The 27964-nt window shown below is 59.8% G+C and overlaps 3 protein-coding genes across 5 annotated transcripts; 2 read left to right on the top strand and 1 right to left on the bottom strand.

The window, feature by feature from the left end:
- Positions 1-521: 521 nt before the first annotated feature.
- On the top strand, positions 522-26378 carry NECAB3 (N-terminal EF-hand calcium binding protein 3). Of its 3 annotated transcripts, XM_066199121.1 has the most exons (13): positions 522-1244; positions 5576-5600; positions 6441-6549; positions 12059-12084; positions 12391-12488; positions 21021-21157; positions 21312-21433; positions 21937-22016; positions 22371-22424; positions 22864-22976; positions 24498-24575; positions 24841-24932; positions 25719-25931. In XM_066199121.1, the coding sequence occupies exons 1-13, from the start codon at positions 1152-1154 to the stop codon at positions 25745-25747; spliced, it is 1056 nt and encodes a 351-aa protein (XP_066055218.1). In that variant the 5' UTR covers positions 522-1151; the 3' UTR covers positions 25748-25931. The 3 variants fall into 3 exon arrangements, with proteins under 3 accessions (XP_066055218.1, XP_066055216.1, XP_066055217.1); XM_066199119.1 differs by lacking the exon at positions 21021-21157 and having other exon boundaries at positions 25719-26378; XM_066199120.1 differs by lacking the exons at positions 522-1244; positions 21021-21157 and adding an exon at positions 2440-2650 and having other exon boundaries at positions 25719-26378.
- Positions 18266-19355, bottom strand: ACTL10 (actin like 10). The gene is given in 3 exon segments (XM_066198603.1): positions 18266-18528; positions 18531-19301; positions 19304-19355. Coding segments are annotated over 3 exon segments (1086 nt in total).
- On the top strand, positions 22987-24484 carry LOC136298408 (uncharacterized). Its single transcript, XM_066199122.1, has one exon. The coding sequence runs from the start codon at positions 23156-23158 to the stop codon at positions 24068-24070; it is 915 nt and encodes a 304-aa protein (XP_066055219.1). The 5' UTR covers positions 22987-23155; the 3' UTR covers positions 24071-24484.
- Positions 26379-27964: the final 1586 nt, after the last annotated feature.

Raw genomic sequence — 27964 nt, 5'->3', positions numbered from 1 at the left:
CATGGTCAAACTGGGACAGCCCCAGGGCCAGCTGGGGCAACCAGGGCTACCCTGGGGCCAAGAGCAACCACACCGGGACCACCCACGGTCAAACTGGGACGACTTGGGGCCTCACTTAGGGCATCCAAGGCCACTGTGGGGTCAACAACGACAGGATGGGACCATCCATCACCAGACTAGAGCCACCCTAGGGCCAGCTGAGGCACCGAGCGCTGCCGTGGGGCCAACAATGACCACAGTGACACCACCCGTGGCCACACTGGGATCAACTGGGGCAACCAGGGCTACTGTGGTGCTAACACTGAGGCATGGTCACACAGCCCAGGACTGACAGCACACTGGGCTGAACTGGGTCCAACTGGGACCACCCCAGCGGCGACCCGGCGCCGGGACCCAGCGCGGCCCCGCCCCTCTCCCCTCCGCTAAGGCCATTGGTGGTTCTTGGTGCCAATCACGGGTCAGAGCCAATCGGATGGCGGCGGTGGCGGGCCCTCCGCGGAGCCAAACTTGGCTGAGGCGGCGGAGCCGCTCGGCTGAATCGGGATCGGCGGGGCGCGACCTGCACGGACCGAGCCGAACCGGGCAGAGCCGAGCCGAGCCGAGCCGGACCGAGCCGAACGGGGCAGAGCCGAACCGGGCAGAGCCGAACCGGGCAGAGCCGAACCGGGCAGAGCCGAGCCGAACCACCCTCCCGAGCCGAGCCGAACCGAGCCGAACCGAACCGAACCACCCTGCTGAGCCGAGCCGAAGCTATCCCTACAGCACCGAACAGAGCCGAGTCCATCCCTACAGCACCGCACCGAGCTGATCCCCACGGCACCGAGCCACCTCCATCCCTACCGCACCGAGGCCATTCCTTCCGCACCAAGCCCATCTCTACGGTACCGCACCGCACCCCGCGGTACCGCCCCGAACCCATCCCTACAGCACCGCACCCCGCGGTACCGCCCCGCTGCACACCGCGCCCCGCGGCCCCGCACCGTGCCCGGAGGTCCCGCTCCGCACTCCGCGGCTCCGCACTCCGCGGCTCCGCACTCCGCGGCTCCGCACCGCATCCCGGGGCACGGCAGCGCGCCCCGAGGCACTGCACCCTCCGGCACCGCACCGCTCCCCGCGGCCCCCGTGCCCGCAGCACCGCACCCGGCCGGACCATGATGTCGTGTGCCGAGCTGCTGGCCGTGTGCCTGCTCTCAGCTGATCGCGGCCCCAAGCCCCACCGCCAGCCGCTGCCCATCTTCCACGACGTGAGTACCGCGGGCCGGACCCCCGCACTCCTGCCCAGCCCCGGGGCCGCCGTGCCCCCCTCGGGGAGCCGCGGCACGGGTGGGCGTCGGGGTGAGCCCCTGCCCGGAGGAACCGGCCCCAGGGATGCGCCAGAGGCTCTGCGCCCGGGCCGGCCCGGAGCTGTGCATGGTCGTGATGACTTGAATAATGATGTCGTGTCCTTCTGCTGAATGCTGGGCCTCTGGGTGGCTGGAAACAGCCCACGCCTCACCCAGAGCCGGCTGTCATGACTGCCGGAGCGGGAGCTGTGTCTAGCAGGAACGCTGTGGAAGGTTCCCTGGGGCTGTTCACGGCCATGGGATCCAGCAGAGCGTTGCAGCCCCCGGGTGCAGCCCCTGTCCCTGCCCGCTCCCGACGCACCGGGATTGTGGAGGAGGATGCTCCGTGCGGGTTGGAGGTCGCCCAGGCATCCTGGCGGCTGTGGGTGGCACGGGGGAGTTGAAAATGCAGGTGGTGGCTGTCTTTGCGTTCAGAGATGCTGGCACGGTTCCTCCTGTCACACCGCGTCCCCTTCAGGCCGCGGCCGTGCTGCTCCTGGGAGAGGGGCCGGGGCTCCGGGGGAGGCAGAGTGGCACAGCCGGGGCCGGATCCCACCGCTGAGCACCTCCTCCTGCTCCTGCCTGTGCTCCGTGAGCTGGGTCGGGGGGACAGCGCCCAAATCTCCCCGGTGAGAGAGCCCTGGCACTGCCATGGGCACCACTGCGCTCTAAGTCACCCTGTGCCAAGGAGATGTGGGGACAGAGGTGCTGCCCCTGGCCCTGCCGCAGGGCTGACGAGGTGAAAGCCAGCGAGGGTTAAGGATAAGGGCCGGTGGTACCCGGGCACCTGCACAGCCCAGGTCGGTGCCAGCTGTCATCTCCCAGCTGTCATCTCCGTCTTGTCCCGATCCAGGTTCACCCCGTGTCCCAGTCCATCCCAGAGAAGGGCAACAGCAGATCTCGGCCAGCACTTTGGGAAGGTGAATGCCACGTCTGGGCCAGTCCGAGACCTCCTGGCATGCCCAGGGAGGCGCTGGGAAGCGCGGCTCCCTCGGCCGTGGTGCTGCTCGCAGCTGCCAGCCGGGGGCCAGGGTCTCTCTGCTGCCGGGGGGGGGTCGGGCTGCGAGGCTCTCCAGCCAGCATCATTAACCGCACTAATTACTTGGCTGAGGGAAGATTGGGCAGGAGGGGGGCGGGTGGTGACAGCTGTGTTCAGCTCAGCTCCTCAGGGCACTCGTTGAGTCTCACATCCATCCCTCAGGGTGTCATTAAGGCAATTAAAATGGGAAATGTTAACAACGCTAGCAGCTGCTTTCCGGGTTTTGACGGCTTCTCTTCCTCTACCCTGTGACTCCTTTGCTCCCACCTTTGCTCCAGAGCTTGGCGGGGTGAGTTTAATCTCTGCACTTTTGGGTCTGGGCAGATGGCCGGTGCCCAGCCGCCCCCCAGGCTGGTCGGGGTGAGCATCCCACGGCAGCAGGGCGGGAGCCCCGCCTGCCTCCCCGGCAGCGCTGCCCACCTCAGATCGCGGTGGCTGCTGCTTCCCCTGGGACCTGCCTGCACATCTCCTGCCTTTGGGAGAAGTGAGGAGGAGGAGGAGGAGGAGGAGGAGGGCTTTGCCCGAGCCGCTTTGCTGCAGGCGCGGTACGAACCGCAGTGCTGCCATCGCCCTGTGCAGCGTCTCGAGTCTCGGGGAGATTTGTCCCTCAGGCTGGTGCCCGGGGCTTGCTCCCTCGCCTCCCGGGGTACGGGAGCTCCAGGAAGGACGGCGTCCTGGTGCCTGGCCGCAGCCTGCCTTAGCCTTAGCCTCGATGAGCGCATTGTCCCCAAGGCAGCTGTCCCCTCCCTACAGCCGCCTGTCCCTGGATGCCTGTCCGGCAGCTGCGGCTGCTTCCAGACCTGCAGGCAGGGAGAAATCCTACAATTAACTCCTTTCCCTTTCCCTTTCCTTCTCGGGGTACATCCCACAAATAAATGCTGTTCCAGTGCCTCTTCCCTCAGTCCCAGTGAGGCTGTGGCTGCTTGGACACAAGCCCACGGGCTGAGGGGAACATTCTGAGCTCCAGGCAGCGCCCCTGAGGCAAGAAGGGGATTGCTTGTAGGGCCCTCCAGCAGCCCACGCACACCTAATCCCACTCCCAGCCTGGCTTTGCATCACTTTTTCCTGGCTTTGTCCCAGAGCTGCTGTCCGCACTGGGGACACCATGTCATGGACACACTGCCATGGCTGAGCGTGTGCCTGTGCCCGGGGAGGGGACAGGACCGGCCCTGTGCAGCATGGAAGTGGCTCTGTGCTGGGTGTGCTGGGCTGGAGCTGGGTGCTGGGCTCACAGGGCCGGGCTGGCTGCAGGCACTGCAGAGCTTTGCCATTCCGGGGGCTCTGGAGCAGACATGGCCTTGCCTCGGGGGCACTCACAGCTCCCTGCTTGTGCCACGTTTATTTTGAGCTCCAGCAGTGTCGTGTGTGCATGGCTCACACTCAGCGAGCCTTGTGTGTGAGGGAGAGGGATCATCCACTCTGTTTGCTGAGTCCCCTGCTGAGCCCAGGATGGGCTCACCCCGGGTTAGAGACTTCCTCAGCCCCAGGGGATCTTCCCTGAAATTGTGTTTTCCCTCTGAGCCCACAGATAAACCCTGCTGAGCTAGGCCAGCCTGTGAGTGGGAAATGTTTCCCCAATCTGCACCCAGTGCCTGGGTGACACTTGACTGTCTCTGGGATGAGCTAGGTGGCCTCTGTGACACCTGGAGCCACAGAGGTGTCAGTACACGAGCTACGTGTCCCTGTGATGGCACAGAGCTCTGCAGTGGAGCTTCTCCCTTGATGGAGGGTCCATGGCAGGGTGACACGGACATGTGGGACCCAAGGGTGCTGCCCCTGCAGCCATGAGACCCCACAAGCAACCCGTTAGCCTGGAGAAAGCTTTGCTTTAAAATCCAGGGAAATCGCCGCTGTTTGGGAGCTGCAGGTTCCATCTCAGCTCCAGAGTGCATCCGGCAGGTCCCTGTGGTGCTCAGTGAGTGCCCTCCCCGCTCTCCTGCCTGGCCGGCTGCAATCCCAGCGGGATGGTTACACCTCACGCTGCTCGGCCCGAGGCAGCCGCCCTTCCTGCAGCAGCCTGGGGCTGGGGGAGCTCACTTTGCTCAGAGGAGCATCCTCCAAGACATGTCCCTGCTCCTGGTTTTGGTCCCGGCGAAGGACCCAGGGAACTCCGGCACTAGAGAAGCCTCTGCCCAGCTGCAAGCCAGAGGTTTAGGGGGTTTTCCTGGGCAGCTTTTACTTTCCCCCCGAGCAGTTTCTCAGGGAGGTGTCGGGGCTGGGTGTCGGAGCTCGCAGCGGGGCGGGCGGTGCGGGAGGAGCCGAGGGCAGCGCTGCCTCTGCCGGCAGCGGGGCTGCTCCGGGGGCGGCCTGCGGGCAAGAATAGAAGAGTTCTGTCTCCTTTCCTGACCCGTTTTCTTTCCTAATCTTTATTCAGATCTGCAGATTTCTTCCTCACCCAGGATGATATGAGGGACAATTGCCACGTAGACAATTTTCTGTCGTAGACTCCATTAGGGTGTGCTGGACAAAACCTCGTGCGTTTTGGTCTGGGAAAACATTGCCAGGCTTCGGAAGTGATGCTGTTCCTCACTGGCGTCAGCCCCAGACCTTCCAATAATTACTGGTGAAACAGATCCCAGCAGGGCTGAGCAGCCCCAGCTTTCTCCTGGTCATGGGCAGAAGCCTCATGGTTGGGAATCCATTGAGAACCTGAACTGGCGCAGCTCTCCAGCTGTGCTCTGTGGCAGAGGCAGTTACAGATTAATTAACTCATTAATTGTGTGTATGCAGTGTGTATGCACGCCCAGGTGTTGCAGGAAGGGCTGTGCTGAGGGGTGTTTGCAAAGCCCAGGGCAGGAGCTGCTCCTCGGTGCAGGTGCTTGAGTGTTGGTGATGCACAAAGTGCTTCCTGACGGAGTGGCTTTATACCTCATGTTCTTTCGTTTAAATGGACTGAAAAATTAAACACTTGCCATCACAAGGATGTAGTAAAGCCCTTTCTGCCTCGCCTCTGTGTTCTCTAAAAGGCGCTTGCTGTGAGTGCCGGGCTCGCTCAGCCAAGGGCTCAGTGCATTGGAGGCAAGAAATGGGTTTAATCATTGGCGAAGGGGAATTTCCCGCAGCAGCCTGTGCAGTCCCAACAGCTGGGCTCTCTCCAGGGCTCCCTGAGCTCCTGGAGGTGATTTTCCGTGGTGCTGGGTGCTGCCTGGCTCACTGTTCAGCTGCCCTTGTGTCCCTGCTGCCACGCTGAGCCCTGTTGTGTTTTGTCTTGCAGATTTTCCGGCGAGCCGACAAGAACGGTGAGTGCTTTGTTCCTGCTGCTGCCTCCCCCTCCCCGCCTGCCTCTGGCTGAAGCAGCGTGGCTCGTTCCCACTGGGAGGTTTGGCTGAAAGAGGGAGGGTGGAAAATGCTTTTCTGCTTCACCTGGATCCCAGAGCCTGGCCAGGGGCTGGGGAATGGGCTCCCCCAACTCCCCATCCGTGCTCCACGCAGGACACAGCCCCTTGCAAGCCCTTCTCCAGCCCAGGGGCTGTCAGGCTTCTGCTCAGTCCCTCACAGGATTGGTTCTGTCTCCGTGCTCAGTCCAGGGTTTTACAGGTGCTCCCGCTTGGGTGATCCTGTTTCTCGGTGCCCTGGAGCCCCTGGCATTTGGGAGTCAGGCTCTGCTACCCAGTTTTTAATCCAGCACCCATAAACCAAGAGGTCCAAAATCCCAAGTGGTTTCCCTGAGCCTTCCCACACTCTCTCGGGTTCTTTTCCTTCATGGTAGCTTAGGAGATGCTTTTATTGCAGATCACAACGCAGCCCAGGAGCTGAAATCCTCCACAGAGAGGAAGGAAATAGCTCTTGAGTCGATGGAGAGCACTTTTGATTCCATGAAAATCTGCTGCTGCCCTCAGTGTGCTGTTTGTTCTTGGACTGCCTGCATTTCTGAGAACACCGCAGTGGGGCCTTTCGGAGAGGGCAGAAGTTCCCACCTGCAGTTCCAGCCCCCTCCGGTGTTTTTGCAGGGCTGCTCTCGGGGAGATGTGCGCTGTGATTGTCATGCGGAGCACGCCCAGCCGGCCCACGCTGCAGCCGGGGCCGGGACGCTGCTTTCCGCAGATACCTAATTATTCTTCCCTTTTATTTGAATGCAGATGACGGGAAGCTGTCATTCGAGGAGTTCAAGAACTATTTCTCTGATGGCATCCTGAGCTCGGAGGAGCTGTGGGAGTTGTTCAGCGGCATTGACAGGCGTCACTCAGAGTGAGTCCCGGCGCTCGGAGGGGACGCGGGAGGAGCTCAGGCTGCCTGCCGGGAGAGGGAGGATGTTTGGGGGCGGGTGTGATCAATAGTCAGGGTGAGACAAACCCACCTCTTGCCACACGCAGGTGTTCAAACCCATGGCACGCCAGCAGCCAGCCCTGGTGCTGAGAGCACTCAGACACTTGGAGAGCAGCCACGGGATTTACTGCAGCTCCAGAGAGAGCAAGCACTGCAAATGCCAATCTTTCGGTCTGGAAAATGTAGTCCAGGGACACCCAGGCCGTGGAGCAGGCTGTGTGTCTGCGGGTGGGGACAGGGCACAGGCTGTGCAAAGACACAGACTTTGCCACTGCTGACTCAGGGAACTGCTTTTCTCTTACGTAAGAGCTGCTTTCCACCACAAGTGGGCCCGGTGCGTGTGCTGGGGAATTTAGGCCAGCTACTAGTTAAAAAAAGAAAGCCCCGAAGAGCAGGAGCAGGAATTGTGTTTAGCTCTGGTCTCCCCATGAGTGGTGCAATCCAGAGGAGTCTGTTGGGCTCGGCTGGGATCCTCATCCCAGCTTTTTGGGTATTTTTGGCCTCACCGGGTCTCTGTGCCCAGCTGGTCGCTGTGGGTGAGTCTGTCCGGGCACTGGGAGGAACTGAGTGCTGCCCAGTTGCATGGCTGGGGTCTGTCCGAACACTGGGGTGCTGCTGGGGGACAAGGGGCTGCGGCTTCCTCCCAGGCTGGGGGGCAGGTTTGGCTTCCCCAGCATCTTCTGCACCTCTGACACCCTTGACCAGGGTGCAGGTCCCTGCCAGGGTGAGGAAATTTGGGGCAGCCTGAGCTGGTCCCAGGGCTTTGCAGGGAGCCAGGGCAGTGGCACAGAGGGCCCTGGTCACACTGAGATGCCACCAGCAGCAGACAGCCAGTGTCATCACCCGCTCAAGAGTGGGGCAGGGGGAATGATGGACTCCCAGTGCTGTTGGAGCTGGGTTTTGTTCCCGCTGCACTGATGGGCAGAGAAGTGGGCAGGTGTGGGCAGCCTTGTGCTGCTTTCCCTGGAGCCTGCCAGTTGGGCTTGTGGATGCGGGCAGCAGGAGGTGTTTCCTGAAAACACCTCTGTCTCTTTGGGCTGTGATCCCAGGAAGCTGGCAGTGAGTGTTCCCTTCCCTCTGGAAATGCTCCTTTCCTCTTGCTCCATTTTGGGGTCATCTTGGAGTCACGACACCCCTGCAAAACACAGGCTGCAGCAGAGCTGGGAGCTTTAACCCAGCTCAGAACTGACCAGGGAAGGTTTCCTGCCTTCAGGTGGGGCTTGTTCCATGTGCTGGAGCAGCTGAGGAGGCCTGACTGGGCTGTGCTGCCCCCACAGCTCGTTAGCTAACGAGGGTGCTGTGGCTATGACAACGTGGCAATGGCAGCACCCAGCTGGTGACATCTGTTAGCAGCGCATGAGTGTTGGGTCTTTGTTCTCATCCTGCCACCGAGAGCAGAAGGGACCCTCAGACAGCTGGTTCCAAATTCCTGCCTTCAGTGGCTTTCAGCAAATGTAGGAGACCTGGGGTCTGGGGTGTGCAGGATTTAGTGTCATATGAGGGCTGTGCTGGTGCCCTGCTGTCCCCAAATTTGCTGGCCAAAATTTGCTGCCAGGTTGAAGAGTATTACAAAGCTGGAAAGCAGCTCCAAGCTCTCCAAACTGATCTGGTGTGCTGCTTTTGTGTCCCAAAGCTTTTGTGATGATGGGAAAGTGTCACCCTTAGTCCAGCAGGTGGGTTTGGGGCTGTGCTGGCCATGTCTAGGCTGGAATTTGTGTTTCCTCATCCCTGCCAGCCTGACCCGAGGAGGGGCAGTGACAGGGATCCCCATGCCCAGGCCCCCTCCGTGTCCAGCATTGCCCAGAGCCATCCTGACCCTCACCCAGCCCTGAACCTGCAGCTGCTCCCCCAGGCTCCAGAGCTGACAGCTGGGAACAGGAATATTTCAGAGGTCTCCCACAGTTCTTCTTCTCCTCTCCTCCGTCCCCCTCTCACCCCTCTGGCTCTCGGGTGGGACCCTGGGGCCTGTGCCTCACACACCTCTGCTGGGGCCACTTCAGATCCTGCATCTCCACATGAGGCTGGTTTTGTTCTGCATTTCAGAAAATGGTCCCATCTTGGCATAAAGTCTCCGCTCACTTTAATTCTGTGACATTTAGAAGTTTATGTTGAAAGCAAATTCAGCTCTGGATGGCAGTTGGTACAACAGCAGGTCCATGGTTTTGTTTGGCTCCAGAGCTCCATCCGCCACCTCTGGCAGTGGCACAGTAAGGTTCGCCTTCCTGGAAAAGAGCATTTTCATCCTCTGAAATGTCTGGATGACGAGAGACTGATGTTTTTGGAGGTATGAGAGCTCCACAGCTGCATCCAGAATTGCAGGGGTTGAATGCCTGCACAGGGAAGTGCTGTTTGGATTTTACCTGTCCTTCTGTCCTGCACCTGTTGGGGAAATTGAGAAAAAATAAGGTCTGGAAAATCCATCTTTCCATGAGGGTGTTCAGGAATCGGGTGCAGATTGCTCAGAGCCTTTGACCTGGAGCCACAAGGGGTGGAAATGCTGACCTGGTGCCTCTTAAAGTCTCTCAAATAAATAACCTCAAGGCTGTGATTGTCTAGAAGAAGGGATTTGAGTGAATTCCCTCCCCTCTCTTTACTCAGGGACTCAGAGCCGCAGCATCTGCCAGTCCCTGATGATGGAGAGTGACTGAAACACTCCGTGTCACATGGAAAAGGTTTGGAAACCAGATCTGTGATGGCAGTGGAGGTTCCCATCATGATAAATGATGGGGACACGTCTCCTTTTCTGCAGCTGATTGCTGTTTTCTTGCATAAATTCCAGGCACATTCTGACAAAATCCCAACAACATAATGATGACAAGATCCTCCATCATCAGTTCAGGCTTAATTGCAGTTAATCAGTGGTTTGAGCACAGTCAAAATACAGCTCTGGGAAATGTGGAGAGTCTCAGGAGGAGTGCTTTGGAGCAGAGGATGGCTCTTCTCTTGGAGTGGGAATGGCAGAGGGGAGCAGAGGAAAGCCTGCTGCCCCTGGCAGCCCTGTGGAATGGGTCAGGGTTTGGTGTGCACGTTCTGCCTGGGAGCTCCACCCGGGTTTTTGTGTGAATTACTTCTGGTAGCATGAGAATGGCCCCAGCAGCCCTGGGGTTTGCCTGCTGTGCTCTGTCCTGCCCCTGCCTGTGCCCCGGGGCTGCTGCAGGCTGTGGGACATGGGGAGAGGTTCCATCAGGGCTGCTGATGGAACAGGATCAGGGAGAGAAGGGGACAGATCGACCCCTGGACAACCTGCAGAGGGATGATTTTTGCCACAAGGTGTCATTGATTGGTTCAGTGTTCAGTGGTTTAGTGATTGATTAGCTAACATTTCTTTTTCAGCAGCAAACAGCCGAGATACAAAGAGTTATTAATAACCTCAGAAGCCACAGGGTGGGAGCTGGTGGCAGCTCTTTGTCACACCTTGCTGGGGCCGAGCTGGGAACTGGCAGTGGGTTGAGCTGGTGGCTCCTTGTTCCTGCTGAAACCAGCCCCAGGTGCTCACTGGGACCAGTGCAAAGCCTGGGTAACCCGTGCCCGAGGTGTCCACATCCCCTCTTTGGTGACTTTTCCCCTTCTCTGAGCTGGGAGCCAGTGTTTCCCTGCAGTGCCAGCTCTGGGGCACAGGTCTGACAGGCTGTGCTGGGGATGCTGCAGTGCCAGGCCTCTTGCAGCACTGCAGCAGCTCTGCAGGCTCCAGGCAGCTGCCAGAAATAAAGGGGAAAACTTCTCCTTTTTCCAGTGTCCACTGGTGCTCCAAAGCTCAGGGCTCTGTCCAGCAGAGCTGCCCAGAGACGGGATCAGCCAAGTTGGAGGGAGTGGAGCAGGCAGAGCGAGGGGCTGTGGCTTTGCAGGTTTATCTGTATCGAGTCTCGAGGGAAACGGGATTTTTTATCCACTTCAGAAAGTGCCTGCAGTGCCAGGTCAGTGCACAGAGCCCTGCCCAAATCAGCTCCTGTGTGTCTCAAATAGTTGAGTCCCAGCCTCCCTGCCCCTCTGCTGCCTGCAGAGCTCCAGGTGCACCTGCAGAGGGTCTGCAGTCCCCCTGCCCTGACCCTGCCACCCCTCACACCAAAATATTCCCATGCTTTGAACCTCTGCCTGCTGCTAAAGTGCTCTCAGTGGAAGCCCAGAAGGAAGTGAGAGACAGAAACCAGCCTTTGATGTCTCAGGAAAAGCTGTAGGAAGATTTTGCCTTCATTATTTCACCCTAAATGGCATCTTGGACACTTCACACACTGCCCTCTAATTTTACACGGGGGTGTTTTTGTCCCTTTGCCCTGTGAGCAGTGTCAGAGGGGGGACAGGGTGATGTGGCCATGGTTTCCCACCCCCTGGGCAGCAGCATTGCAGCATTCCTTGTGTTTGGATCCTGGCAAACTCCAATCCCTCCATGTGTGACAGCACTTAACCACTTAAAAAACACTTTAAAAGCTCTCTTTGGGGCTCTCCTCCACTTTCCCAATCAGGATTAAAAATAGTTGTAATCATCTGGGGGATTTTGAGGCAGCAGAATGCCTTGAGCAGAGGCTGATTTGAATAAATGACATCCTGGGGTCTGTCCCTGCAGGCTCTGGGTGATGCTGGGCATCGAGCAGCTCTGCCTCCTTGGCTTTGGCTGCCTGGGGAGATCCGACAGCACCATGCAGACCCATCCCAAAACCTGGGGCTGTTTTTGAACATTTCCTCCTCCCTGTCCACCCCAGCAGCCCCTTCAGCAGCCACAGGAGGCTGCCCAAGCCCTGCAGGGATGCCAGGATGGATCCTGCAGAGCAGTGCTCTCTGGCAGTGACAAGGGTGAGGGTCTGGCCCCTGCCTCTGGGTTTTTGGAGCCAGATCCCTGCTTTAGTGGCCTTCAGGGCAGGAGCAACAGCTCTAGAGGGCTGTGGAGTCATCCTGGGAACCTGCAGACAGCCCCACATCTCCCTGGCTCTGAGGGAGGGAAGAGGAGGAGGAGCAGCTGGAGGGGGCAGAGGGGAGAGCAGGGGGTCTGGTGCCACAGGGAGGACCTGGGCTGAGGTCAGGGATCAACAAGGAGCCCTGGCTGGATGTTTCCCACCCTTGGGGGAAGAGGTTGTGATGAAGAAGCAGCTGCAGGGCTCAGAAATGGGGCTGCCAACGCAGCTGGCCAGCCTGGGGTGTGGGGCATCTCCATCCCGACCCCACCCTATTGTCACAGATGCTCTCCCAGCACACTCCGGCTCCAGGAGATGTTGGTGGAGCAGATTTTCCTGCTCCTTCAGCCCCTGGGTGCTTCAGGGGCTGGGAATGGCTCCTGAGCTGTCCAGCTCCTCCTTTTTCTAATGCAGCTTCTGAAAATACACGAACAAGCAGTAAATCCACCGGGACTCAAGCCCAGCCCCCAAACCCCTGCTCACCACCACTGTGTGCCCCACACCAGCCCCACTGTCTGACCGGAGCTTTTTTGTGTTTCTTGCAGCAACGTGGACACGGAGAAGCTGTGTGGTAAGTCAGGGATGTTCCTGCCCCGGGCAGCTTCCCCTCCCCGGGGTGCGTGTGGTGGCGTTTGTGTGTGACCTGGGCAGGGCTGGGGGACATCCAGGGTCCCTGTGGCTGCATCCCAGCACAGAGGTGCTTTTCCCACCGGGATAGGGAAGGACTTGTCATCTCAGTCCAAGTGGGAGAATGATTCTGGAAGGGGAGGGGAGTGACCCCCTTGCAGCTCTGGGCTGTGTGGGGAGCAGGAGCAGGGCAGGCAGAGAGGGAGGGAGGTGCTCAGGAGCCTGACCACGGTGTTCTGTCCTGCTCCAGATTATTTCTCGGCGTACCTGGGGGAATACAGGAACGTGCTCTCCGCCCTGGAAACCCTCAACGCCGCGGTGCTGGCAGCCATGGACAAAACCAAGCTGGTAAGGACGGCACCAGGGGAGGGCTGCAGGGCGGCTGGGTGTGGAATTGGAGCCGTGCTGAGCTCAGCTGCTTCTCAGCGTGAAATCTGGGGGTGGGAGGCAGCAAACCCCTCAAACCAAGGGCGTGCTTGTGTTGTCTGCATGTGCAGGCAGTGCTGCAGCCACACAGCCGGGAGGATGGGGAGCCAGGGCCGGGGAGGGGAAGGGTAAATCCAAAGCTTTTGTGCTCTGGACACATCATCTCCCCCCTGGCAGGGCTCTGGCAGTGGCTGTTCCTGCAGCTCCCTGCAGGGTCCTGCCCGCAGACGCTTTGGGAGCATCACTGAGAGCCCGTGTTGAGTTCCGAGCCGAAGCCAAGCATTTCCCGGCCGGCAGGATGGCTCGGAGTGAGCCCGGCAGGGCTGTGTGCGCTCACAGTGCCGCTGCAGAACAGGGCCAGGAGCTGCTCGGGGGCTGCTGCTGCGATTCCTGCCCTCCCAGCCCGCTGCAGAGCTCATTCCTGCGCCAGTGCTCTCCCTCTCCTGCAGCCTGGGCTGATTTTGGAGCAGTTTGGAGGCTGCAGGTCAGGGCAAGCTCCGAGCCCCGGCTGTGCTGGGCATTAAGCACATCTTCATCCCGTCGGGTAAAGGGGAGAGGCAGCGATGGAAGGGCCCTGCTCAGGGAGCAGCAGTCCCTTCTGCACCTGAGATGGATCAAAAGGCTCAGCTGTGTGCTCGGCTGGTGCTGAGCCAGGGAAGACCCTTACTTTGCCTTGGGTGCTTTGGTGGAAGCAGATGAGGGGCATCATCCATGTGAACTCTCCTCTGACCTCTGGGTCAGAGAGAGAAGAGAAGGGGGACCGGTCCCACACTCATCAGAGAGGGGTTTGTGCCTCTGTAGGGTCAGCCCCTCTCTGAGTTTTCCTCTGGCCAGAGCCAGCCACAGCAGTAGGTGTGGAAATTTCATGCCAGGAGAGGGAATCTCCTGAAAATGCATTTTCTCATTGGTTCAGGTCCCTGGCCCCACTCAGTTATTAAATACAAGTCCAGAGGGAGAGGAGGAATCCTCTCAGGAGAGCTGTGCTTTATTTCAGTTCCTTTCTGTTCTGTTCTAGTTTTTTGGGTAATGAATGTGTGTAGTCATGTCTTTCTCCAAAGGGCAGCACAGTCACTCTCTGCTCCACAGTGTGAGGCATTCACTCCCTCCACAGCTCCCGCTGCCACCGGTGTTCCCTGGAAAAGAGGAGCAGGTTTTTCCTGTTGAAGCAAATTTTGATGGAGTCATTTCTCCACCTGTCTGGATCTGCCCAGAGCCAGGGCAGTGCAGTGTTCCCAGCACTGCTCTCACCCAGGAGGGCTCTGTGCTGCTCAGGGGCTCTGGTCCCAGCCCTGATGTGCCCCAGTGCAGATATGGATCCTCCTGGGAATGTTTTCCCTGCACTTCCCCGGTGTGCTGGGCTCTGATCTGGGGAGAAGGAGGGGGTGGGCAGGGCTCCTGCAGAGCTGTGGGATTCCTGCCACTGCTGCAGGCTGCCAGAGATGATGGATGCTGCATTCCTACCTGCTGGGACCTGAATGTGTTCCCACACTTGTGTTTCCAGAGTTGGACTCGAGCTTGAGCTATGATGGGATTGGTGGGCTGGATTTTAGCCAAAGCTCACACCTCTGTGAACCTCTGAGATGTCTCACATTACACCTGCCCCTCACTTCTTTTGGTTCAAACACCCCTCTGAGGTCTGGGAGCCCCATTGTGGCAGAGAGAGCACCCTCATGGAAGAACCAGGTGAATTTTCATCCCAGGGAACTGTTTGTGCACTGAGAAAATGGGAAGAGCCCTGCTGGAGGATCTGCAGGCCCTGCCTGTTCTTGCCAAGCTGTATTTACGAGGATTTTGCCTGACTCTGGACCAGGCTGGCAGGAAGAAGGAGAAGGAGGAGATCTCTGGCTTGAGCTGTGTCCCAGCACAGCATCTCTTGGTTAGGGCATGATCCATCTCCAGTAGTTCCTCACTGCTGCAGCCCCAGGGCTGCTCAGCCCTGCATCCTCCAGGGAGCACAGCTGGGATTGTGGGAATGAGCAGGAGAACAGACAGAGAGCCCGGGCAGCTCTGTGGGGGACTGCTCAGACCACACCAGTGAGCTACAGCCTGGAGGGAAATCAGCAAATCAAGGCTCAGAGGGAATATGCTGTGGGTGTATTGGGAGCTGTGGTTTGAGGCAGTGCTGCCAAAAGCCTTTTTGGGATGGGATATTCCCAGCGGTGTGCGTGTCGCTGCGGGCCAGGATACCTGGCAGGGATCACTGGGCTGTGTCCCAGCTGTCTCCTGGCTGGCAGGCTCCTCCATCTGCTCCCAGGCTCCCTGTCAGGAGAAACCCTGGCATAAAGTGTGGGAAGAGCAAGCTGGCTGTGTCCTGTGTGGCTGCAGGTACTGCAGGAAGTTGTGTGTGTGTGTGAGCAGCAAACCTGCTCGGGGTTGTTTTAATGGATCTACAGGTCAGCTGGAGGAAACCAAACCATTAGGGATTCCCATGCCTCCATCCTTCCCCACTGGGCTGCTAGGAACGTGCTGAAGAAAACATGCTTTGTCAAGAAGCGAGGGTTTTCCCTCCACATTCTGTCATTCCCACTTATTTGTAAAGTATAACTTGATAGCTGTGCTGTAGTGTGCTAATTACACCTTATTTTGTGGCTGAACTTCGTGTTTGCAATATAATTGCATCAGGGTAGGAAGTGAGCAGTGGAAGTACCTCAGAAAACAGCCTGATGTTTCTCACAGGGGGTCTGCATGCTAAAATCTTTCCATTCTCCAGTGTGCAAACACTGCAAGCCCTCACAAAAATACCTCTCCAAGCCAGGCAGCCTTATTTATCCTTTGACAGGAATTGTGTGGCCACCCATTCCATTCTGTCCTGAGCTTAACAATCATCATAAGAAACCAATAAACCCCCTCAAAAGCAGAATTATAGCAGCTCTTGGCAACTTGGTGATTTTCATCTGGGTAAACAGAGCTGAAATACCACTGCATGACCAAAATTCCTTGACTGGTGCTTGCTGAGTTATTTCTTTTGTGACTCCCAGCCATGGGGCTTTGCCATGAGCAGAAAACGCCGTGCTTGGTGAGTTTATTGAACCTCTGACAACACAGGGTTTGACCTCTGTGCAGCATCTGATGAGAGGATTTTGGTTTTTTACCCCAAAATGAGGAGTGCGATGGGGGCCCGACTTTGGGTTCTTCCTCTCCCCTGGCATGAAATTTTCCAAATTGATGCTGGAAGGTGAAGCCGTGTTTGGAGCTCTCCTGAGGGATGGTTATTTCCATGCCTGTCTCCAGCACATTCCCCTGGGTGTGCTGTGTTTGACGAGGCAGGAGGCAGCTGGCAGTGTCCCCTGGGAGCCTCTGGAGCTCAGTCCCCTCCAGCACAGCGTGCCCTGGGCTGGCAGTGGGGTTTGGGGGCTGCCACCCCACACTGCTGCCTGTGCGTTTGGGGTGTAGGGACTGCCCTGGGTGAGCTGTGGGGCTCAGGACAGGCTGAATGGGGTGTTGGTGAGGGGAGCTCTGCTCCTGCCATAAAACTCCATCCATGGGGGACCATGGCTTAGGGCAGTCAGGGTGGAAGCTGAGAGGATGGGGAGTGCTGGGTTGGAGCATCTCCCAGGAGCTGGCCCTAGGAAGGGGAGTGATGTGCTTGGGGAGAGACCTCCAAGCCCCAGGCAAGGGGAAGTGTCTGTGTGCCCAGGCTGTGGCTGGGCTGGAGGACACCTCCAAGATGGGAGCGCTCCTCCTGTGCCTGCCTGCTGGGGGAAGGGCCCTCGGTGGTGCCAGAGGGGTGACAGCATTTGGATTTTGGGCAGTGAAAGGGACCGTGCAGGGCTGTGTGTGGGTGAATAATGTCCCTGCTGTGCCCCCCTGGGACTCACTCACTGCAGGGTGTCCTGGGGACGCTGGGGTGTCTCTCGTTCCCCCTCACACAGGGAATGAGGCCAGGCTGGCAGGAGCTGGGCAGGCACAGAGAGACAGTGCTGGCAGGGATTTCAGTGCCTGCACAGCCTGGGATGAGGAGGGCAAGGGTGGGCAGGGATCCCCAGCCCTGAGCTCTCCTGTTCTGGGGCTGTGGGCAGGGAAGGCTTTGTGGGAACACGTGGGATGCTTGGCTGGGAGAGGCTGGAGATGCAGAGCTGGAACTCAGTTTGCTATGGCTGCATCTTGCCAGTGTTGCTGCCATCCTCTTCCTGAGGCAGGAAAATGAGATTCATTTTCCAGTAGGGATGAAAGCCCCCATCCCCCTGGCCCCTGGTGCTGGGGAGGGCTGTGACCATCTTTTGCTGACTCCAGCATGAGCCCAGAGCCTGGGGGATGAGCATCCTTCCCTTCCCTTCCCTTCCCTTCCCTTCCCTTCCCTTCCCTTCCCTTCCCTTCCCTTCCCTTCCCTTCCCTTCCCTTCCCTTCCCTTCCCTTCCCTTCCCTTCCCTTCCCTTCCCTTCCCTTCCCTTCCCTTCCCTTCCCTTCCCTTCCCTTCCCTTCCCTTCCCTTCCCTTCCCTTCCCTTCCCTTCCCTTCCCTTCCCTTCCCTTCCCTTCCCTTCCCTGCTGTGCCCAGTCAGACAGAGCTCCTGGACTGTGCACCCAGCAACCACAAAACCTTGAGGGGTTCAGGACCCTCCCCACTGTTCCCTTTCTTTGATACCAGCAGTGGAAGGGTTACACCAAGATCCTTCTGTGCAGAGCTTCTGGAATTCCAGATCCTCAGCGTGCTGGAGAGAAATGCAGCAGGAATTGGAAATATTTGACCCCAGTAATGGGGTGGCATTGCTGGCCATTGTTTTGGACGTGGCTCATGGAGCCTGGGGGGTGAGGGCAGCCTGGCCCTGGGGTCACACGAGGACACCATGGGGAGGAGGGCAGGGTGCTGCTCCAGCCTGTCTCCCTGTCTTGTCGAGGAAAGGGATGCTCCTGGGGAGCGACCAGCCCTCCTGCATCACGTGGAGGTGATCTTCCTCGACCTCCCACTGCTGGTCCTGTCTCTGTCAGCGCTCACGGGGACATCCTGTGGTTTCCGTGTCCCTAGAGGAGCTGGCACGGGGCTGGCCATGGGGACAGGCGTGTGCTGTGACAGCTGGGCTGTGCTCCCCAGCTGCTGCCATCACAACCTCTGATCCCTTTCTGATCATCTGCCCAGCTGAGGCAGTTCAGCGAGGCCAGGTGAGAAAATGCCTGTTCAGGGAGCTGAATCGGCTCCCTGAAGCACCAAACGACGTTTAGACCAAAAGTACAAGGAGTGAATGCAGTTCCCTGGTTTTCAGCTCATCTTCCTCACCCAGTGCTGAGCTGTTCCAGTGCCAGCATGAGGAATCACCTCCTGCAGTAAGTAGCTTCGGTGCAGGTGCTGTGTGGACCTTCCCCTGCTCAGCTCCTTCCTCCCACACTTGTGGCTCCCCTTGGGGGTCCTGCAGTGCTGACAGCTGAAGCAGGTGCCTTCCTCATCCTGGCAGCTGCATTCCCAGTTGGAAAATGCAGCCTGGAGCATTAGGATTGCCCGAATGTACCCAGAGCAGACAGTCAGATCCCCAGCATGAGCCCAAATTGTTTTCCAGCCCGATGGGACACACCCTTGTTAGGGTCGGAAATAACCTGGAGTGTCGGTGAGAAGCACTTTGTTTCTTTTGGGGTGCTTTAATTGACCTTGCACCCCTGCAGCGGCGCGGGAGCCACTCCGTCACTGCTGCTGCCGCTGCGCCCGGAGCAGGGCAGTGTCTCAGTCACTCCTCCTGCAGAGTGACACAGTGGGATGGCTGCCACCTCTCTACTGGAATTTCGTGGGCACGTACTGTGCCCCGTGCTCCTGGTACTCTCCCCGTGTCATCCACGGGTGCCCGAAGGAGGTGAGCGAGGCTGCCACGGAGCCCCCGGCCCAGGCCGCCGTGCTCCTCCTGGGGTTGGCCAGCACCTCGATGTGCACGCCCGCCCCTTGGAAAAGGGAGTTCAGCTCCAAGCACATCCTCTCGGGAAAGCCAGGAAACATGGAGGAGCCGCCTGAGAGCACGATGTTGCCCAGCACGTTCCTCCCGAGGGCTCAGGCAGCGTCTGCAGGCTCTGCGCGGCCAGCTGGTGCAGCCCGGGGCAGCCGTGCTGCAGCAGCTCCGGCCGGAACAGCGGCTCCGGGCAGCAGAAGCGCTCCTTGCCCGGGGTGACCCAGCGCCCGTCGGGGGTCTGGAACCTGGCCGGGGGCCGGGAGCCTTTCTCCCGGAGGTCTCCCTCGTAGTCCAAGGACACGTAGCAGTATTGCTCCTTCAGCTGCGTCAGCACCTTCTTCCTCAGGGCCGGCGGCACCCAGGGCTCGGCGGGGCTCTGCCGCAGCAGCCGCTGCGGGTGCCGGGACAGGTGGTCCCCGGCCACCCCCAGGCAGCGGGTGCCCCTCCTCAGGCTCTGGCCCTCCCGGCCCGGGGTGACGTGCGACACGGCGGCCCCGGCCTCCACGGGCAGCCCGGCCACCCTGCCGTGGGCGCAGAGCGACAGGAGCCCGCTGTCGGCCACGTGCAGCGCGGGCACCCTGCAGCTCTGGAACGGCACCTCGGCCGCCTTCTCCCTGCTGCTGGCGGGGCAGGACGGGGACCCGGCCAGCAGCACCGGCTGCTCCTCGGGGATCACGCGGAGGCAGCAGCACGGCAGGTGGCTCCACAGGAGCTTCACGGCGGCCCGGTCCTCGACCCCGCCGCACTTGAGCGGGTAGGAGCGGGGCGCCGTGCCCGAGCCCCCCGCGCTCCCTGAGGCGGCGGAGCGGTGCCAGGACCTCACCGGCACCGTCCTCAGCACACACTGGGGCCGCTCCTGGCCCGCACAGCCCCGCGGGTGAAGCGGCTGCCGCTGGCAATGACCGCGGCGGGTTTCAGCATGGCACCCAGGGACAGCCTGCAGCGGCACGGGAGGGCAAACCGGGCTCAGGCACCTGATCTGCGAGGGGGCTCTGTTCTGAAGTGGCTGGGTACACATCACAGCCTTCCCTGCTGTCTCCTGGCTCCCCGTCTCGCTGTCCATCCCTCCTTGGGTACCTTGTTGCCGTCCCCTGGAGGTTTTCCAACCGCGCAAAAACAGAACTTCAGGTGGTTTTAAGAAAGCAAGTGAAAACTGGACAGGAGAGTTGTGTGGCTGGACCAAATCTTGGGCTGTGTCTTAAGGAGAGGGGCCGGAAAGTCAAAGGAGGCGACTGTCCTCCTCTCCTCTGCCCTTGTGGGAGCCCATTTGGAATATTGCGCACAGTTCTGGTGTCCCCGGCATAAGAAGGACAGGGAACTGTTGGAGCAATTCCAGAGGAGGCCACGGAGTTGCTCAGGGCGCTGGAGCACCTCCCCTCTGGAGACAGGCTGAGAAAACTGGGGCTCATGAGGCTGGAGAAGAGAAGGTTGTGTGGAAACCTCCCAGCACCTTTCCAGGCTGTGAAGGGGCTACAGGGGAGCTGGGCAGTGACTCTTCCTCGGGAACTGCAGCGACAGGACAAGGGGGAATGGGATCAAACTGAAAGAGGGGAAGGTTATGTTGGATATTAACAAGAAGTTCTTTACTGTGAGGATGGGGAGCTGTGGCTACCCCTGGATCCCTGGAAGTGTCCAAGGCCAGGCTGGACAGGGCTTGGAGCAGCCTGGGACAGTGGAAGGTGTCCCTGCCCATGGCAGGGGGGGATTGGCACTGGATGATCTCCAGGGTCCATTCCAATCCCTTAACATCCCATGATCCTATGAATGCTGCTGCCACGGAGAGGTGCTGAGAGGATCTGTGATCCCAGCTGGCAGAGAAAGGAAGGAGTTTGGGGTGCCTCTGTGTGTGTCCAGGCACTTCCCTGGCTCTCTGTGCCTCCCAGACCTGCTCCTGTGGCATGGTGTGCCTCTTGACCCATTCTTTGGGCCCCCTCCAGGCCGGGTGACCCCTTTGTTCTCCCCAAAGCTTCTCACATGCCCCTCTGGATTTGCTTTTACACCCCCAGTGTAAGCACACGTCAGAAATTCATTAGGGAATCTCTCATGGAAGCAGACAGGCTTGGCACTGGGCAGAGGGGCCACAAAGCCAGCCCCAGCCTGGGCCTGCCGGTGGTACAGGGGACCCTGGAAGGAGCTGCCAGCACCCAGGGGCCACCACAGGCTCCCAGCATCGTCCCCGAGCCCTGGAGTGAGCAGGGCAGTGTGTGAGCCAGGGGCACAAGGGATGCTGTGCCGGCCCTGGAGCCCTCCCTGGAGCTGGGGGCTGTCCCTGAGAGTGACCTTTACCTTGTGGCTTGTGTCCATCTGCTCCTGGCGCTGGCACTGCTGGGGCCAGGCTGGCACTGCTGGGGCCGGGGTGCCCATGGAACCATGGCTGCATTCCCTGTCGTGATCTCACAGGCAGTGCACCCCGAGGGTTCTCCTGCCCCACAGCGTCACTTCTGCCCTCCGTTTTGGTGATAATTAAAATTTGATTGAAATCCACACAGTTTGGTTTACTTAAGGGACAGCCCCTTTCCTTCCAGGTGTGGTTCTGCTGCCTCTGCACAGAGCCAGATCTGACAGGTGCTCTCCCCTGTCCCCCAGAGGTACGAGAGCTCCTCCAAGATGGAGCAGTTCCTGACGCGGTTCCTGCTGCGGGAAACCATGCACCAGCTGCAGTCCCTGCAGGCGTCCCTCGAGTGCGCCGTGGACACGGTGGAGGAGCAGGCGGGACGGGAGAGGTACGGGCTGGGACCTGCTGCTCCCCTGTCCCCAGCCCCACCCCTCGCTGGGAGGGACAGCAGGGAGTGAAACCTGCCCTTTCCCGGCCCGGTGTGGAGCTGAGGCCTCTAGGAATGACTTCAACCCCTCCTTGTGGTTTGTTTTTTATTCCAGAAAGGAGATCAAGAAATCGGAGACTTCTGTTGGCCTGAGGTCGGGGAGGAGGTGTGGGCGCAGGGGTCAGAAGAATGTCTGCCTGTCCCCAACAGACCCCTACTCTGGGATGCTGACAACAGGTACCTGCTGTTCCTCGGGTTGGTTGTGTCCTGCTGCAGCCTGGAGGGGGGTGGGACCAGCACAGAATCACAGAATCAGTAAGGTGGGAAAAGATTTCCAAGATTGAGTCCAACCATTCTAGCACTGCCAAGGCCACCACTAACCCATGTCCCCAAGTGCCACATCTCTAGCAGCACTGGGCTGGATGTGGTGTTGGTGAGAGCAGCTCTACTCCTGCCATAAAACTCAGTCCATGGGGAATGTGAGGCTTAGGCCAGTCAGGGTGGGAGTTGTGGGCAGTGTGGGCTTCTCCAGGATGGAGCCTGGGGCATCTCACCCAGATTCCAGCTGGAGCTCCTGTGGGAGGTTGTATCTCTTGGGCAGTAGAAAAAAAAAAATCAAGTTTTTTGGATTAAATCTAAGAGCTTTAGAAGATTTTGTGGGGTTTGGGTCTTGAGCAAGCTTTGGCCATGACAAAACTGAGCTCTTTTTGGGTGACACCTCTGTGCCCTTTGCCCTGCAGGTGTTTGTGTGGAGGACAACAGCCAGTGGATGGCTCAGATCAACAGGCTCCAGCAGCTCATCGAGAAGCTGGAGTGCAAGGTGTGTGCCCAGGGGGGTGCAGGGGCTGCCCCACACCTGGGCACGGCCAGATCAGTGCTGGACCCCCCATCCCCGTGCCAGCAGCGCCCCTCTTCAGCCCTGGCATTGTCACAGAGCTGCACCCACACACCTGCATCTGCAGAGCCACCTTCCCCCCAGCTCTGCTGGCCCTCTCCTGGGTGCTGACCGGTCAGTCCAGCCCCACTGACCCCACAGATGAGCAGGGCACAGCCCTGCCCTCCCCCAGGGATGTGTCTGGGGCGGTCCCCAGCTGTCCCCCGGGGCAGTGCTTCTCCTGCTGCAGAGCTCTCCCGGTAACGCTGGTTTTTGGTTTTTCCCCTGGTGGTACCACAGAGCCCTCGCCTGGAGCCGCTCAAGGAGGAAGCCATGTGCAAAGGACAGGATGCAGTAAGTCCCTGTCCCTGTCCCTGTGGTTTGCAGGTGCCCCCGTCACACGCTGCCCCTGTGACTGTGCCCTGCCGATGGAGCAGGGTGGGATTCAGGGCTGTGGGACCATCCACGGGACAAGTGCAGCTCCCTCCTGTCCCTGCCAGCCCCGGGCAGTGCCCACAGCCAGCCCAGAGGAAGGCAGCCCTCTGCTTGTGAGAGCCCCAGTCCCCCAGGAGGGCTCTGAGTGTCCCCAGGCCCAGCTGGAGGGGTTCCCGAGCCCCTTTCTGCTGGGGGAACTGCAGCAGCCCCAAAGCAAGAACCCCCCACTGCGGGATGGAGCAGCTCCTGTTGGTATGGTCCTGTCCGGGTGGCAAGAAGCCGCTGGGTGTCCCAGCACGGCGGGGGGGGCAGGGAGGGCAGGAGGGGACATCCCTGACGCCGCTCTGTCCCTCGGCAGCACATCCTGGTGGCCAAGAGGCAGATCTCGGTGGCCACGAGCAGCATCGAGGAGTTCCGGCAGGCGTTCCGCTCCTACACCGAGGGCACGGCCGGGCACAGCAGCTGCCTGCAGTACGTGGGGTGTCCTGGGAGTGCTTTGGGGGGTGGCTGCCCAGAAATGGGGGTTTTAACCCCGTTTTTGTGTGCTGGCCAGGGCCAGGGTGGGCTCTGGCAGGCAGGGTGAGTGTCAGGGCTGCCGCGGTGTCCCCGCAGGGGATGTCCCCATCCCGTCTGCTGCAGGTGTTCCCGGGATGAAGCAGTGCCTGGGGAGGGTTTATGGCAGCAGGAGTGGCTGTGGCGTGTTCCTGCAAGCGAGTGCACGAGCTCCTCCGGCACTGAAGGACTCCAAAGTAACGGAAAGGTCAAGGGCAGAGCTCCTGGCGAGCACTGATTTATGGGGAGCCTGTGGGAAGCTGCCCCTGGTGAGGCCAGGGCTGCCCCAGAGCCCTGCCGTGCCTGCAGGGACGTGGCAGTGCCAGCCCGGCGCTGACGGCACAGCTGCTCCCTCCGCTCTCCCACGGCACACTCCAGGCCGCTTCCAGCAGGGAACGTTCGTGCTGTTCCCGCTTCAAGTGTCCTTTTACAGCTCTTCACTTTCAACAGCACGAATCCGCGTGTTCAGACCAAACAAAAGGAAGATGCTCGCTGTGACACGTGCGGTGGAGAGAACGGGAGGCTTTTTCTTTGGGATCGATGGGCTTTTTAGTCATCAGGGCTATTTGTGGAGACGGCGGGGTGGCGTTGCCGGGCTGGCTCTCCACGTGAGCGGGAAGCTGGAGCCGAGCCCGGGGAGACTCCCTGGGCCTGGGGCACTCCAGGGAGCCGCCGAGCCCCTTGTGGGAGCGGGGGACAGAACTCAGAGCCGCCGGGTGACACACTGTGCTGGCCCCCGGGGCTTGGCCCCCTCCTGCAGCAGCTGCAGGAAAGGCTGGTGCTCAGCTGGAAGTGCTGCTGCTGCAGCCCAGCGCAGCTGCTTCCGCTGGCCCTGCACCCCGAGCACTGCGCTGCCACCCTGCTGCCTCCCCACGGGGCAGCCCCAGCCTTTCCTGGGCAGGAGGGAATGTGGGAGGCGTCACTTTGGGGATAGAGAGCTGTGGGTTTGTGCTGTGAGCTCAGCTCCTGCCCCTGTGCCCCAGTGTCCCCCCCGCGTGAAGGGCGGCAGGTGACACACACCTGCTCCAAGGGGCTGGCAGGAGGAGCTGTGTCGGTGCTAGGGAGGAGTAAGAAATAATAGAATGTGCTGGCTCCTGGGCAGCAGCAATGAGCAGTGAAAGAGCTGAAAAGCTCCTCTGCCACCTGGACACAGGAGCTGGGATGCAGGATTGGGCTTTGGGATCCTCTGGAGCTGGGAAGCAGGATTTGGGTTGGGGATCCTCTGGAGCTGGGAAGCAGGATTTGGGTTGGGGATCCTCTGGAGCTGTGAAGCAGGATTTGGGTTGGGGATCCTCTGGAGCTGTTCACGAACTGTGAATACACCCAGACTGTGCTTTGGGTGCCTGGTGGTGAGGCTGACGTGCACAGCAGTGCCCTGCTGTCCCAGGCTGCTGGGGCACACGTGGCCAAGGCCTGCTCAGGGTCCCTCTGTCCCCACAGTGTCTCTGCCTGCAAGCTGACGGACGAGGCCTGCTTCATCCTGTACGAGTTCTGGCAGGACGTGACCTCGTGGAGAAGGTGGGGCAGTGTCCATGTGTGGGGCTGGGGGGCTCAGAGGGGCTGCCCACTGCTCCCTTTCCTTGCCCAGCCTGTCCCACTGCTCTGCGCTGTGTGCCCTGGGCCATTTGCAGCTCTCAGGGGTGAACACCCCAATAAAGGATTTGGGGAGCAGGGCAGGAGCAGGGGCTGGTGCTGGGGGTGCAGAAGCTGCCCTGTCCCTGTGTCCCCACAGGGCAGAGGGCCCTGGCACCACATCCCCCTGAGCCTACACCCTGTTTTACAGCCACTTGCAGTCCAGCTGCAGCAAGACTTTCCAGCAGTCCATCCTCAGCTTGCTGGAGTCCCCGGAGCTGCTGACCACCATGCTCTTCCCAGGTGAGGGGAGCCTCAGGCCTGCTCTGGGTGTGCTGCAGAGGGCAGGAGCAGGGCAGGAACAGACACTATAGCTCCCAGCAGAGCAGAAGATTGGTTTGGGGTGGCCTAAACGGGGTTTTTCAAGGCAGGGTGAGACCTGTTGTCCCCATCAGGTTTGGCTGTGTGAGCTGGGGCCTGTCCCCTGCCCAAGGGTGCTCTCCAGTGGGGACAGCCAGGAGCAGGGACACTGCCTGGGTAGCAGATAAGCTGAGTCCTGTCCCAAATACACCTGGTGCCTTGTTTTGTTTTTCACCTGAGCCCTGACCCTGCTCTGCAAAGCCCCGGTGCTCCGGGGTCAGTGCAGGGGCTGCAGGCAGGGTCACAGCCCAGTGCTGGGACAGGGGGAGGCCAGCACAGGGAACGTGCACATCCCCACAGTGCCCATAGCAATGGGACCAGGTGTGGGGGCTGGGAACACAGTTAAACCCTAGTTTGCTTTCAGGGATCACTTCAGGGTCTTGTTAAATATTAGTCCATGAAACATGGATTAATTTGGACTGAACCCTGTGCTGCTGGTGCTGCTCCCAGCTTACCAGGCCCCTGACAACATTCCCAGTGCTCTCCTGCAGAAGCTGCCTCAGTTCCAGGGGATCAGTCCTCTCCAGGCCATGCCGTGGCCACACTCCCTGCCCAGGGTGGGGCTGGGTGCTGTAGAGCTGCAGGGTCAGGTCCCTCATCTCTGCCAGCCCAAATCCCCATTCCCAGTTTCACACTGCCCTCACCTCCCTGCTTTCCCTCTCTTCCCAGCTTCCTGGTGGATCATGAACAACAACTGACCCGGGGCCGCCGTCTCCAGGACACCATCAGCATGCGGGAGGACGTGGAGCCTTTGTCACCTTTGTCACCTCCCTGTCCCTCCATTCCCTCCTGTGGCCAGCGGGGGCTGCCTGCCCTCGGCCCTGCCAGTGTTTTGCTCCTTTGCCCTTTTCATGTTAATTTATTTATTTATCCTGCTCCTAAGACAGTGTCCGAGCTGCCTGGGGGAGCCGTGTGTGGGGGCGGCAGCCTGGCCCCTGGAGGAGCATTGGGCTGGTGGTGCCTGCCAGGAGCCCTCAGCTCCTCTTCCTCCTGGAGGAAGGGATGGGCAAGGGGACACGACCCTGGCCAGCTGTGACACCCTGCCCAGGGAGCCAGGTGGCCTGATATGGATTGTGAAGTGTTTTATAGGGAAAAAACGTTTCATGAAGTACTTCTGGCAAGGTGTACCTGATCACGCCCTGCCACGCTGGCAGCATGTGCTGTGGCTTTGAGCCTGGCTTTGTGCCGCACCAGCTGTGCCCATGGCTGAACGTGTCCCCAGCACATCCCATTCCCAGTAAAGGCCAGAGTGGCTCCAGTCCCTCCTGCTTCCTCAGTTCCCATAAACCAGCACCGGGCAGTGGTGCCAGAGGCTGGAGCTGAGTTAATGGGGAGGGGTCTGGGGTGGGGAGCACTAAATGAGGGGGGAAGGCTGGAGCAGATCCCACCTGCCCCAGGGGTGGCACTGGGGGTTTCCTTGCTGCTGCAGCAGCAGTAGATCCTCTGAGCTGGGAAAAATGCATTGTCACAGCCGGTGTGGAGGGAGTGGGAGGGGACGGGGGGCAGGAGGGACACAGCCACCCTCCTGGCACAGAAAACACCATCCTTGTGCCCTTGCCTGTCCTCAACAGGAATGTGGCAGCGTGGGTGCCTGCACCCCCCGTCCTCACTCACCCGGGACCTGCTACCACCCCCAGCCTCTTCTCCCCCTCCCTGTGGGTGCTGCTCCACCAGAGACATTAATTGCAGTGTTTCTCCCCCAATCCCTGGCTGCAGTCAGTAAAATCTGTGCCTGAAGGGGCAGTGGGTGCAGCTCCATCCTAGGGACACCTCACACACTGTGCTGGGTGGGTCTGACACGGTGCCACCCCTGCCCCAGGGGGTGACAGCCCAGGAGGGGTCACTGGGGTTTAGGGTGCTTGTTCTGCTCCAGCAGAAGCTGAAGCCAGGAGCAGCCTGCTGAGATGGGATCAGGGAAGCTCCTGGTTGGAGGAATAGCAGCTGCTGCTGCCAGCCCAGCTGGGCACTGTCAGAGCCCAGGGCAGGCTCAGGACCCAAACCCAAATGCCCCTCCCAGGGATGGGGTGGCAGAGCCTGTCCCTGTTCCCATGGGGACCCATCCTCCACGCCTCCAGTTGTTTACCTGATGTTAAACAGCTGCTGCTTTCCCTGGCCAAAGGCAGGATTTGCAGTGATCACGGGGCAGCAGAAGAGGCTCCTCCTTTAGAGCCAGGGGTCCGGTCTCCCATCTCTGCCAGCCCAAATCCCCATTCCCAGTTTCACACTGCCCTCACCTCCCTGCTTTCCCTCTTCCCAGCTTCCTGGTGGATCATGAACAACAACTGACCCGGGGCAGCTGCTGGGCCCAGGGCCACATTCCTGCCCCTGGCAGTGACAAACAGGACATGCTGCAGCCACAGCAGCACCGTGGGCCATCAGGAAGGGATGAGCTGGGCCAGGGCACAGCCAGGGTGGGTTACACAGGAGCACCCGGGGCAGCCACGGAGGCAGAGCTGCAGCAGGCACTGCTTTGGGATCCCTGAGCTGCCTCCCCAGCCCCATGTGGGGCTTACCCCTCAGTTTTGGGTTTCCTCATCACTGGATTCATGTTTGCAGGAGCCTGGAGACCAAAATCCTCAGCTTAAGCCACGGTGTGGGCAGGGGGCAGCCCTGGGGGACACAGGGCTGGCAGTGGCAGCCAGCTGTGACAGCACCCTGCAGGCTGCTCTGTGCTCACATAAAAAAAGATCAGCTAAAAAAAGCTCAGAGAACAACACACTGAACTATAAACTCAAATCACTGAGGATAGGGTTGAACTCCAGCTCTGCCTGCACTTGCTCCCAGGCTTTGCCCACAGCATCACCACCACAGGGGAGGCAATTTTTGTCCCTAAAAGTCCCCTGGCCAAGGCCAAGTTGTGACAGAATTCCCCAAAAACCCCAAGAGCTGCCTGAGCACTGCTGAAGACCTCTGCC

Source organism: Chamaea fasciata, unplaced genomic scaffold, assembly GCF_029207755.1.
Source record: "Chamaea fasciata isolate MVZ Bird 193981 ecotype frontalis unplaced genomic scaffold, bChaFas1.0.hap1 SCAF_17, whole genome shotgun sequence".
In the NCBI taxonomy this organism is placed as follows: Eukaryota; Metazoa; Chordata; class Aves; order Passeriformes; family Sylviidae; genus Chamaea; species Chamaea fasciata.
This window is presented reverse-complemented; position numbering and strand designations above follow the sequence as displayed.